At 43.8% G+C, this 13,518-nt stretch overlaps 1 protein-coding gene across 1 annotated transcript in view; it reads left to right on the forward strand.

Annotated features, from left to right (window-relative positions):
* Xpr1 (xenotropic and polytropic retrovirus receptor 1) overlaps positions 1–4,999 on the forward strand; it is a 155,273-nt gene extending 150,274 nt beyond the window's left edge. Inside the window, exon 15 of the mRNA XM_059281110.1 lies at positions 1,177–4,999. Within this exon, the coding sequence (XP_059137093.1) occupies positions 1,177–1,237 (61 nt within the window). The 3' untranslated portion in view covers positions 1,238–4,999. The remainder of the gene's footprint in view (positions 1–1,176) is intronic.
* Positions 5,000–13,518: the final 8,519 nt, after the last annotated feature.

Genomic DNA, 13,518 nt, shown 5'->3' on the forward strand with positions numbered 1-13,518 from the left:
GCTTATCCTTGGCTTCATAGCAAGCTCAAGGCCAGCCTGGTCTACACTAGACCTTGTCTCAAAAACAAAGAAACCAATAGCCGAAGACTGAAAGCTGCAGGAAAGAAACATGTTCTTTCAAGGAGTGCTGTGAAAGGAGATTTGAATGACACTACAGTGTGGTGGGAAGTATGGGATAGTAAAGACCCAGATCTGGGTCTTAAAGTCCGACTAAAGAGCATAAAGGGAGGGAGCTGAAGGGGCTGTAGCCCACGGAGCACGGGAAGTAGAGTAAGTCCTGCCAAGCTTTAGTTAGAGATCTGGGAAGCAAGAGTAGAGAAAAGGCAGAAAGCAAGGCAAGAGGAAGGGTAAAGCGGCAGAAGTCAACAAGGAAGTCACCAGAAGAGCATGGGATCAGCCAGGGCGCGTCTGTCAAGGGGGCAGGGGGTAGGGGTGGGGAGGGGGGGGGGTCCTGACTGGGTAAGAGTGGGACCTCACCGGGCTGAAGAAAAGAAAATGCTGGTGGGCTAGAGCTCCTCACTGTGAAGGTCTCAGCCACCAGCAGAGGGCAGTCTAAACACACGTTCTGTTTCAGAAGTGAGGCTCTTTGGCACCAGATTATGTTCATTTCAGGTGTGTAACGGGAAACTAGATGGCAACCAGAGGACGATAATTAAAGGACCAGGTCTTTGCTCCACAAAGTGCAGGGATTTAGAGTGAGACCTGAGTCTATGAGTTCTAACGTATGATTCATGGAGCCATAGCACATTCCTAGTCTTCTGAATGTCGCTTCCCCGTCTGCCTCGTGGGAATAAGAGTCTCCTTTCACAGACACTACCCTCACACTTGGGGCTAACGAGTTGGAGGACATTTTTGTTTTACTTCATCCCACTTTGATAGAGTACAAGCATCTCCACACAGAGTCCTCAGTAACTGATGGTTTTGTGCCGCTCGGCAATCCACAATGCTGACGGTGTAACTGAGGCGCCTGCAGTATCACTGGGTAGTCAGTACTCAAATCTGGTCTTGTTTTTGAGTGCTCCTCTGATGTTTAAAGATGACCCACTATGGTTCCTGCTGGTTCACTTCTGCAGTAGCTAGTTCCTGTTTGGGCTGCGTGCTTGATGGTGGTACGGGTGGACGTACACCAGCACTGTATGTGATCAGTTACATGTCCCTTTCCTCTGATTACCCTAGATCCAAGGCTCGAGACACTAAGGTGTTGATAGAAGACACAGATGATGAAGCGAACACTTGAATTCCCTGAAGTCTACATTAACATCCTTGGTTTCCTACTCTACAATTCTTCCCTTGACCAACGCAACCTCCAGCACCTTTTTCCAGCTGAGAACAGGAGAACACAGAACACGTTCCCGGGCTCTTCAGATCGGGTCCTATGGACTCCGAGCAAGCTCACTGTGTTTCTTTTCTTTTCTTCTGGTTTAGTCTTCATTTTTCTATTTTGAAAACAAATACTTCATTTTGCCAATCAGAGGATGTTTTAAGGAACAAAAACCTAATATCTTATGGATTGTTTACAATCACAAAGACACAGATGCCCATCAGGATGAAGAACAGGCATTGGAAGGAGGCCTCTGATGGACGGCATGGACATAACTCAGCTTCCGCCTGGCCCGGTTTTGACTGTTGGAAACCGGACACTGGTTTTTAAATTTTCTGTCAGTTTCTGTGGAGAGTTCTTTCCCTTCCTCCCTAGCCAGCGTAGAGGCACTGGCAGCACCCTCCTCCACGAAGCTTTTTAATTTGACGTGGGTTTTCTCATTTGGGGAGGGGTTCGGGTGGTGGGGAATATGACGTATTCGTTACCTGTGGTCTTCTCATTATTTATGAAACTTAACCATAAACCTATGAAGGGAGCAGGAGAAACTAAGGTCAGATTGCATTTGGGGGTCGAGCCCACATACCTCTTACGGGAAACAACTTGTACCAGTTTGACTTTCCCTTTTTCGTTTTAACTTTAAGCCAAAGTTTTATTGCTAAATTTTAAGTTGCTGCTCTAGAGTCCCGATCGTCCCTGTCATGACCTGGCATCCCACTTGCTTCCAGCTGGTAGACATTCAGAGAAGAGGTTCTGATAGTTGTGTCTTTAGGACCTGCTACAGGATCCATTCTCCCATATTCCAGACACAGCAATGAGGTTCTGCCATGTGCTTCTGCATGTAAGAGAAGTGTAGTCTGAGTCTCACGGGCTGAATGGAAAGACAGGCCTATTTCAGACTCTTCACGCCTTTATTAAATATTTCCCTGTCTTGTCCCATCTGCTTTAGCCAGAATTTGATCAAATTCAAAGTCTTTTGTGGGGACTGTACTTTTGAGCATGTAGAACAAATCCTTCATCCTTCAAATTGCATTGACAAAGACCGTGGCAGCCATTTTTTAAGCCCAGCAGTATTAAAAGGTAAATGTTGGATTTTATGACCTCCCACTATAGAAACCTGTTTTTAAATTTGGGACCTCTAAACCTGGCCATACTTTTAAAACTCTATTTCTTAGAAATGTCAGGTTATAAATACCCATTTTTACTTCTTTATCTCCTTCCGTCTTCCTAAATTCTCTAGAGAAACCTAAAAACATACAACATTGACTTACTTGAAAATGGCCGGTATCAAATTTAGTGTTCTTCAGGACTAGGGGTATAGATCATTGGGAGTAGTGATTGCCTAGAAGACCTTGGGTTTTCTCTCCGTCTTGGGGGCGGGGGGGGGCATTATTTAATAAAATTAATAAAAATACCAGGAAAAAGTCAAGTCTGCATTAATGCCCCTTCCCTTCAGATCTAGATGAAAGTCCCACATAGGAGAGTCATCAGAGTCCATGCACTTACGCCCTTTTCACATTAACTTTAGACAGAGAAACAGTGGATAGGAAGATGGCATTTTTTAAACACTTGCTTTGTTTTAAAATCGTGGCTCCTGCCCTTGAACTCCCCTCTTGTCATTAGCCCACCTGTGTACCATAACCTTTACTCATTAAAGTTACTGCACTACTAAAATTCTACCAGTTAACTCCTCAACTTCCCTCTAGAGTTTTTCATTTTTATTCTGACAAGGTTCCAATTTTTTTTCCTTCTGAATTGAGATTTTAACACATACACACCCTTGAACGCACACACGGTGTTGTAGGTTCTGTTGCTTTTTGTGTTTTGCCAAGCATGTCCCTTGCCCCAAAACTAAAGAACAAACATTTATTTTAAAAATACAAGCTTTAAATAAATTATATACTTTATAATAATCAGTGGTAACAATTTAGAGACCCTTGGTAAATTAAAGGTTGCATTATTTCTATTTAGAAATTTTTTTCCTAACTATTCTGGGTTTTTGTACTTTAAAGCAGGTGGTAGATTTCACTGGTCTCTGAGGTAACAGCAGCAATTATTAAGAATATATAGGAAAGTCCAGTGACCAGTCATTTTGTGTGCAAATAAAATCAGTGGTCCTGTGTCTCCAGAACCATATGATTGTCAGCTGCTTTCTCTGTTAATGAGTCCGTATGGCGACATACACAAACTCACAGTTGACTTCTGCTAGTCCGACTCCTTGATGTTTTGACGTCAGCTAACATATGGCCAGTTTGCTCTTTCTCCACCTGTTAGAATCAGTATTAGTTCTTTCATAAATAATGCAGTGATAGAGAGTATTCCTTTTCTGACGTGTGTCCTGTTAACTACTCAAAAGTAAGGCTTCCATGCTATCCAGCTTACCACAGCAGATGCCCTGGTACTTACTAACATACTCCAACTCCATCTCCCCCTAACTCTAAAGAAATTACTTCATCCAAAGAATTTGGGAACCTAAGTATGCATTTCAGTTTTTCCTTTGAAAAAGGGCAATGTGCATTTTTCTCCTCAATTTCATCTGCCCTAGGCACTGTGAACACTGTGTCCTGCTAATGTTCAATTGAGTAACCCTGTACCCTGAAACTCCTGATGGAAATCTTAGAAATGAATCCATACCACCCTTAATTTTAGTTTTATTTGAAAAGGACTCCATTTTTAATAGCGCTTAAAATACTCCCAAAAGGAATGAAATTGAGAATAAAGTCTTTTATTTTATACTATGTAGAAAGCAATGGAGTACAAAGAGCTATTAGAGGTGTGTTCTTAACAAATGAATGCCTGTACCGGAAGCAGCCATGCCATGACGGTGGATCACTGATGGCCTCCTCATACAGAGACAGTGGCGTTGATCAGAAATGGAGTCATCTGCTAATTCGGTTTAAAAGTCATGCATGTCATGTGGGCTTTGTGTCTCCAGCACCCTATTATTAGACTCCTGAAACAAACTGCTTGATGTTACGTTCAGGGGACACTGTGGTTCCCTAGTTTCTGTAGAACTGAGTCATACAGAAGCACATTAGCAGTGAATTGGAGGGTAACAAAAGAATTTTGGAGATGACAGAGAGGACTTGGGCCTTGGCAGCAGGAACAGGGCACTGGGTAACTCACGTGACCTTTCCATCCCACTATGCCTCCACTTCCTGTCACTTTGCATCATTTAAGAATAGTTCGTTATACCCAAATTTGATTTTCCAAGCGGTAACTACAGAGATTGCTTATTCTAAGAAAAAGAATTTAGAAATAACACTATCTGTGACATTATTATATTAAGCCCCTGGGATTCAGAACTGAAGTGATTACACTATTTCGTAAATATGTTTTAGGTTGTCATTCTAAACTACTTTAATAAAATTTGCCTCCCTCTGAATAGATACTTCTTACTGTAAACAAAATGCTCTGGTGTCTAAAATTAAGATACTTCTTAGACTAAAAAAGTTGATCATGTTGAATCTTGATCTCCCTCGACTACAGAAACCAGACTTTTCTCTAGTCTAATAAACCGGTATCATTACTGACCAGGTGAAAATAGAAATTCAGATTGGATTTTAAAAATGGTAATCTGCTTTTTTCTCCTTGGTCTAATTGGTTTTTGCTGGTCATTCACTTAAACATGGGTTTCTGCATTTTTTATTTCAGTCATGATATTAAATCTTAAAACTCCCAGTCTGCCTATTTCAGGTTTATACATTGTCAGAACACGTGGTTATGTGGGATAGAGCTCATTATATTGTAGCTCCAGTTTGTGGTATGTAGTGTGACAGACCAGCCTCCTAGCCAGCACGAACCACACTCTACTCAATAAATAGTAGCAAAAAAGCAAAAGCATCTCATTGGATTTGAAAGAGCTGAAGTTAGACAGCGCAAACGTTTGCCTGATGGAGAAGAGGTGCTGATGGGCGTGACCCCGATGCCTTTCTCACATGAACTTTTACAACCCACACTGAGTTGCCCCCTAGAAACAACCTTCAGAATATATTTTCTTATGGTGGATGAGGAAGTGAAGGGGACACATGCGTTTTCCCTGAAGTGGGGAGAATTGTATCAATTTACAACTGAATATGTTTCCTTGTAGCAAACCTTCGGTTTATTTTATTAAACCAGTGCCAGCTTCAGTTTTTTTGTATGTTGCCATCCACCTACGGAGGGAGGACAATCAGATGACCTATTGTTTGCCTTGGATTCAATGTCTGTTGATTGAGTCTCACCTTGTGTACCTTCGAACTTCATTTCTACTTGACTATCCATGTGACCACCACAAATCAGAGGGCAGCCGGCAGCACTGTTGGACCGATGGGGACTTGTGAGAAAGGGCGGGCGGGGTCCTGCCTCACTGTCTCTCCCACGCTGTCCCTGAAGTTCTTGCCTGCACTTCTCCGTCATCCTTAGCAGCACTGGTGTGCTGTGGACAGGGAGAAGGAGTGTTTGTGACACTCTTACTGTTTTGAACTGTTAAGGTAAAATGTAAACCACTCCTGTTTCAGTCTCAAAAAGAGCAGAACCCTTGAAGCTTGTTACATTGTGAAGATTCATTTTGTGCGGTTTCTGGGTTAGCACAGACACTTGTATCAATGAAGAGTAGGAGGGAAATAGGGTGAAATTTGTTATTTTTCTTTCAAACCCTCTCCCTCTACTGTGTTTCACATGCGCGCGCGCGCGCGCGCGCGCGCGCACACACACACACACACACACACACACACACACACACACCCCGTGTTGGTCAGATGACGCTGTCCTGTGACTCCCTGAGCTGTAGTTGTCAAGAGTAACTCTGGATTGTGATTAGTCCTCTGTGGGTGACTCTCGCCCCATCTGCCCCTTGCTTTCTTTCCTACTCTCCACTCTGGTGAATGGAAAAGGTGACGTCAAAGAATCAGTGCTTGCTTGGACTCACGTTGTATCTGTGACTATGCTATTAGCTGTCTCCTTTTTCCTTCCTATATGGGTAGCATTCTTATGACCTGTGGAGTTCCCTTCTGGATAAGTAGGTTAAATGCACAATGTGGTACTGTTCTATAGTTTCTAGATGGTGTAAAAAGCAAAAAGTTAATGTGCTTACGTGTTTTTAAAAGAAAAGAAGTGATTGGTTACAAAACTCTGGCCTTTTTCATTATTACAAGCTCTGTTTTCCAACAGTTTGCTGACGTGTCACTGGTGAGTGCTTTGTGTCACTGTGTGCCTTTCTCTCTGGGTGTCTTGGATTCCTGATCATTATTCCTCTTAGTACTAATATGTATGTGGGCCTAACACAAACAGCTTACAATGGTGAATTAGAAAAACATAATTTACTAAATTCAAAAGCAATTAAAAATTAATTTAACTTCACATATCAGCCACAGATTCCCCGGTCCTCCCTCCTCCCACCCCCAGCCCTCCCCCCAAATCCACTCCCCATCCCACCTCCTCCAAGGCAAGGTCTCCCCTGGGGAGTCAGCTCAGCCTAGTAGACTCAGCCAAGGCAGGTCCAGTCTCCTCCTCCCTTCACCCAGGCTGAGCAAAGTGTCTCAGCATAGGCCCCAGGCTCCAAAAAGCTGGCTCATGCACTAAGGACAGGTCCCAGTCCCACTGCCTGGGGGCCTCCCAAACAGTTCAAGCTAATCAACTGTCCCACTTATCCAGAGGACCTGGTCCAGTTCCATGGGGGCTCCTCAACCATTGGTTCACAGTTCATGCATTTCCTCTAATTTGGCTATTTGTCCCTGTGCTTTTTCCAATCATGGTCTCAATATCTCTCGCTCATACAATCCCTGGGGGGGAAAAAAAAAAGAACCAACTCCTGCCAACTGTCTTCTGAAGTCTACAGGTGCACATGCATGTGTATGCACACACTGAAATAAATAAATGTAATTTTTTAATGTTTAAAGTGCATTGAAGATGAATCAGAACCCTATGAATCATAAATCCTCTAAATGTAACATTGTGGAAAGAAGATAAGAAGCCAAGCTGGAGAAAGACATGAGCCTCATCATAGCGGTCATGTGTTCGTTTGTTTTTTCTTTTTTCTTTTTTTTTTTTTTTTTTTTTTTGGTTTTTCGAGACAGGGTTTCCCTGTATAGCTTTGCGCCTTTCCTGGAACTCACTTGGTAGCCCAGACTGGCCTCGAACTCACAGAGATCCGCCTGGCTCTGCCTCCCGAGTGCTGGGATTAAAGGTGTGCACCACCACCGCCAGGCCTCGTTTGTTTTTTTAACACGGAGGCACTAAATGTAGCAAAATACAAAGAAAGGTGAAGAGTTGGGGAGCAGCAGTTGTCATACTTGACATAAGCTATTGTCTAGAGAGGGCCAAAACACTTGGGATTTCTTTCTAACACTGGCAATATTTTATAAGAAATAAACTATTTCTTTAAGAAAAAGCAGATCAATAAAGAAATAAAAATTCATTACAATAAAAAAAAAAGCAATTAAGAAAAAAGCCAGGCATCATGGGCTATGCCTGTAATCCCCAGCACTCAGGAGGCTGAGGCAGGGAATTGCTAGGAGTTTGAGGCAGGCCCTGGCTACATAATGAGTTCCAGCATTTATGTGCCCGTGGCCTCTGTGCTTGCCAAATACACAGCACTGCAGTTACATGTGAACCAGTGGGCAATTTTCATTTTCATTAGGACCCAGAGCAGATGAATCTGTAATCCTAAATAATTCCGAGAGCCCAGTTGTTCTTTTTCCCACTGCAGACACATCCAAAATCCTTGGACTTTCAATTGCCTGCATCTTTTTCTGTTTTTGTTTTGTTTTTTTAATTAAACCTTTTTCAAAGGTTATGAGAATAACAGTCAATTTATCCTTTCTGACTCATTTTCCAGCTTCCCACTTTTCCTCCTAAAGGCATTGTATAGTTCTTATATTTTTAAAGATTTACACATGTTTATTGAGTCCCTTCCATGTGCTCAGTCGACATTACTTGGCTTTCACTGAAGTTGGTTTCGTTAATTTTATGAACCGGAGATGGTAAAAGTTACTTTTATGAAACCATTGGCAACATAAGCCAGACTCTTGGGTATCTGCAACCCAGAATAAACTGGATTTTCTCTACCAATTCACAGGGGTACTTCACCCTGTCCTGGGCAATCAGTAAAAGCTATTCTGGATACTTTTCATCCCTTAAGAAACAGTGTGGGACAGAACGGGATGGCAGGCAAGATGCTCCAATTACTATCTCCCTACAGACATTGAAAGTTCCTGTACCAAAACCACTGCACTCTCGACGGCTGCTGAGGATGTCCAGTGAGAGACCACAGTGGCTGGTTTTAGCAGGACAATGAAAAACAGGACAAAACTTGCCCTTGCCACCACACCCCTCTTCTGCTTCAGGCTGCCCAGCAGAGTCGTTGCCCACTTACTGAGGGGAGCCCTCCTTAGTTAATTCCCATTAAATCTAGGCCTTAGACTTGAAACCCAGTACCAGGCTTTCCATGGTAAAATCCCGGGATAACATGACTTACTGTGAGCAAGGGAATGCCTCCACAACCCTCCTCCAGCCTCGGGCAGCTCAGCCATTATCAGGCACCCACAGGTTTTAAAACTGCTGATAGCAGAAAGAGACCTGCACCCTAGTAGGATAGATCCGTGTCGGTCTGCATCACTGCCAACTGTGATGTGGGCTCTGATGCCACTCCCCAAACGGTACAGGTCCCCATGGTCATGGAACTAGGTTGTAACCAAGCCAGAAGTGCAAGACATCGCTCTGGAACTCTGCTGGCAAAAGAAACCCCATTCCCAGGCCTGCCTGTACACAGAGCCTTAGGAAGAGCTTTAGTGCCAAGACAGTACATATCCCCAGTGTGCTGGCCTAACACTGCAGCTAGCATTGCCTGTGGCTGGTTGCAGGCATCTTGAAGCACAAGTCCCCAGCAATAAGCAGTCCATAGCTGTGTGGCTCTTGGTCCTGCCTGAGTCCTGTTGTGTTGGTCTTCACGGACTGTTTGTTCAGATTACATTTGGCATTAATAGTGGCCACGGGTATGACGTAGGAATGGGGGTTGGTTCATCTTCGGGGAGTCTGCCTATAGTTGCACAGAATCCTGCAGTGCCTGACCACATCGTGGTAACTACGGGGGAAGTATGTATGCAGGCCTACTCCAACACCAGAGGGAAGTTTGAGGAGACAGACTGCTGTTGCTAAATAATCACCTGATTCTTTCTCAGCAACACACCAAGAGTGAGTATGTCCGGGATAAATCGGCATAGACTACCCTCTATATTGAAACAATCTGTGCCCTAACAACAGACTCCTTGCAAATCAGGACCTAGGCATCAACCAGCCAGTAATTCAGGAAAGACATGCACAAACAAAGCCGGATGAAGAACAGTGGAATAAATGCCTAGTAAATACCTACTCCTTCAGTGTGCAGATGACCTCAAGAGAGGCTTGAAGAAAGCATGACCTCACCTCATAAAATCCAGAAATGACGTGAGACTAACCAGTAAAGGGGAAGATGAGCATGTATAACCCCTGAGTAAGGATACTCGATGAGCTAAAGAAAACACAAATCTTTCAATACTCAGAGAATGGAACCACAGATGGAAGCCACCTTTAAAAATAAGGGATTTGAGGAAATTCAAAACAATAGAAAGAAGCCATAACAGGGAAGATTAAATAGAAGAGAGACTCCAAGCTTAAAAATGGTTACGTAAAAATATATAGTTGGGAGAGAAGAAAGAGTAATGGAGGAAGTTTACAGGAACTTTGTGACAGCGTTAAGAGAAAATATTTGGGTTGCTGAGAGAAGAGGTGTAGAAAGCTTATTGAAAGAAATAACACAAAAGTCCTGAGCCTAGAAAAGGGCACATCTGGGTAAAGGCAAGTCAAGGTCACTAGTCACTTTAACCTCCTGAATCTCTAGTCCCAGGAAGGCTACTGTATCCAGGAAAGCTTTCATTTAGTAAGACAGGAGAAACAGACATCCCCAGACCAACAAAAGCTGAGCGCTCAGCAAGACCTGTGCTGTAAGAAACGTTAGCCAGACAAGGTGGCTAGCCCCCATGATCTCAGCATCTGAGAAGCTGTGAACGAGCTGTAAGTGAGGACAGCCAAGCCTACACAGAATTAAGAGTCAGCCTGGGCTACAGAGTGAGACTCTGCCTCAAAGTGGTAGAAAAGATGCTGATGAATATGAAAGCCATGGGAAGGTGTGAACTTGCTGGTGTGACTATGCACACATGTTCAGAATGTGCCAGTACTCTAAACATTGCATAAACCATACCTTTAGCTTCAATACTAAAAAGAAAATTAAAAAATACTAATGGCAAAGAGGCAATATAGAAAGATGTAAACATTCAAAATGCAGGGAGGAATGGAGCTTATTTGTGTATTTTGTGCATCCATCTTTATGGTAATGTTAAATTTTTCTCTCAAAAAGGTGATGTTATTTACCTGTTTTGTGGTAAGGACATAGTAAGCAGAAAGCAGAAACCTGTAGGAGACAAGCCAAATATAATACTAAATCAGAACACACTACTAGAACAAATTACTTAACCACTCTAGGAGACAAAGTAAGCAAATGTGAAGTGGGTATCACTGGGGAAGAGAGAGACTCCAACACAGAACAGGTGAACACCCCCACTTTCAGCAATGGGCCAATCGTACAGACACCAAGTCAACAAGTGTCAGAGTAAAACTGTACCCCAGGCCAAATGGATCATACAGACACCTATAGAACATCTGTCCAACAACTGCAGGCTGTATGTCATCACATGGAACACACATCGGAGCACAGAACATCATCTAGAGTAGATCAGGAGAAAGAGATGCAGGATCTAACTCTGCATAGCAAGAGATCTACAGTAGATCGGGAGAACGTGATGCAGGATCGAACTCTCTATCCATAGCTGGAGAAAAGGTCTTCGGTGGGAACTGCAGGTTGCTCACGCAGGTTGCAGTGCAAACAGGTTGGGGTTGAAACAGCAAGGTGAAGGCAGAAGGTGGATGAGAGGGCTTGTAGCTGGGTATGAGAGGATGGGGCTACACAGATGAAGGGACAGAGCTCTGCAGTGACGGTAAGCCAGCTGCCCTCTGCTGTGACGCCCGTGAGGTACATAAGTAAGGCATCAACATCCTCTCTCCCTTCTTTAAAAATTTAATTGCATTTTATGTGAATGAGTGTTTTGCCTGTGTGTATACATGGGTACCATGTATGTGCCAGGTGCCCACAGAGGTCAGCAGAGGACACTGGATCCCCTGGAACTGGAGTTACAAATGGTTGTGAACTGCCATGTGGGTGCTGGGTCCTCTGCAGTAGCAACAAGTGTTCTTAGTCACTGAGCTGTCCCTCCAGCCCCTGTTTTCACACATTCTTGCTTCTAATGCAACTAGTTGTAACAGATCGAATTGTAAATCACTTCCACCTAGGATGCCTCTGTAGACAAGGAGCTAAATATGAGGTAACCAGAAGAGACTGCAGGGACATGTTGGTGACTGTGATAGAGTGAACTCCCAGCCACAGTACAGCTCTACAAGCTCATTGTGGAAATGTAAGAGCAAAGAAAGCAGAATCTACTTAACACCCAGAAAGGCACCTTTGAGGTCAACACTGGCGCCACAGGCTGGGGCTAACAGCTAAGAGACAGTCAAGTTCAAGGTCAGCAGCTAGCAAAGCACAAGTCAGAGGTGCGAATATTGACCATCCCTAGCTGGGTGGGGAGTGCACAAACAGCGTGTGATCATCTACCTGTGGAGCCATGGCAGACAGACAGATATAGGTCACCCTCCATAGGCTCAGCCCATGGTAGCTCAGAGAACTGTTGTGGAATATTTTGACACTCCTGAGACTGCCCAATTAACTTACCCCTTGAATCAGGGGGCAGAGCCAGTGACTAGCTGACAGGAACTGGCCATAGAGAAGCCAGCAATTTGGATAGAGAAGATGCACAGGAAGGAAAGGGAGAGGAACTAGAGTCTGCACTCGCTTGGTTCTGGGATAAGGGGAGAGATGTGTCTTTTGCGGTGTCTCCAGCCAAAAAGCAAGTTACTCAGCCTCTCTGAGCTAGCAGGCTTTCACCCCAGCCTCTGACTCCTGAGTCTTATTGATAAAGACCAATATAGACAATTTAACCATGGGACCAGAAGTCGGGCCATGGGTAGTAGGTGACAATTAAAATATCAGTAGATTCACATGCAGCCACTAAGCTGACAGAAAAACATCAACTAACTAGTCTCTTAGCAATGACTCCGGCCTTGGAAATGCCAGAAAGTTCAAAGCTTTCCTCTTGGAAACCCCTCTCTGAGAGTTTACCACCCTTTCCCCGGCGTTTCACTGTTCTAGAATTCTCCTTGAGAAAGCGTACTTCCACTTTGCATACTCCCAAGGAATGTCTGCATCTTTAATCTTTATTGATGTGAGACAATGAACTCAGCCACTGCCCCAGGTCAATCTCCTTGGATCATGAACATCTAAGTCAGTGTTCGCAACCTTCCCAATGCTGTGACCCTTAACATAGTTCCTTGTGGTGTGGGGACCACAAACCATAACATTTCATTGCTACTTCATAACTGTAATGTTGCTACTGTTAGGAGTTGCGATGTAAATATCTGTGTTTTCTGATGGTCTTAGGCGACCCCTGTGAAAGGGTCATTCAGTCCCACCCCCCACCCTAGGGACTGCAACCCACGGGTTGAGGACCAGTGAACTATGCTATGGACAGTCCTAGTACACTCTAACTCTGTGCCCATAGTTCATAAAAACAGTTCTCAAAAATTTTAAAACTGAAATAATATCAATTATCTTTTTTTTATGACAACATAATATCCTTGATAAAAGGTCAGGCATGCATGGCAGTGCATGGTTGTAATCCCAGATACTCTGGAGGCTGAAGCAGGATTGTGAGTTTGAGGTCAGCTGGGAGACGTAGCAATACCTGATCTCCAAACACAAATACTCAGAAATCAATAGTAAAAACTTGGGAAATAACACCAAATACATGGAAATGGCATGACTTACTTTCGAATAACCCATGAGCCGAGGAAGAAATAAACAGAGGGATTTAAAGTGTCTTTAAACAAAAATGGAGATGTAACATACTAAAATCTATGGAATACACCCAGAGCAGGGCTGATGGAAGTTTACAGGCGTCGATGCCTTGAGATGCAGTGGCAGGTCATGTGAGGTCTTTCTACTTTAAACGTAGACAAGGTACCAACCACAGCAACCCACTCCTGCAGCTCCAGCAAGGGGGGCAGGGGGCGGGGAG

The sequence above is a fragment of the Peromyscus eremicus genome, chromosome 15 (genome assembly GCF_949786415.1).
Source record: "Peromyscus eremicus chromosome 15, PerEre_H2_v1, whole genome shotgun sequence".
Taxonomy (NCBI): domain Eukaryota; kingdom Metazoa; phylum Chordata; class Mammalia; order Rodentia; family Cricetidae; genus Peromyscus; species Peromyscus eremicus.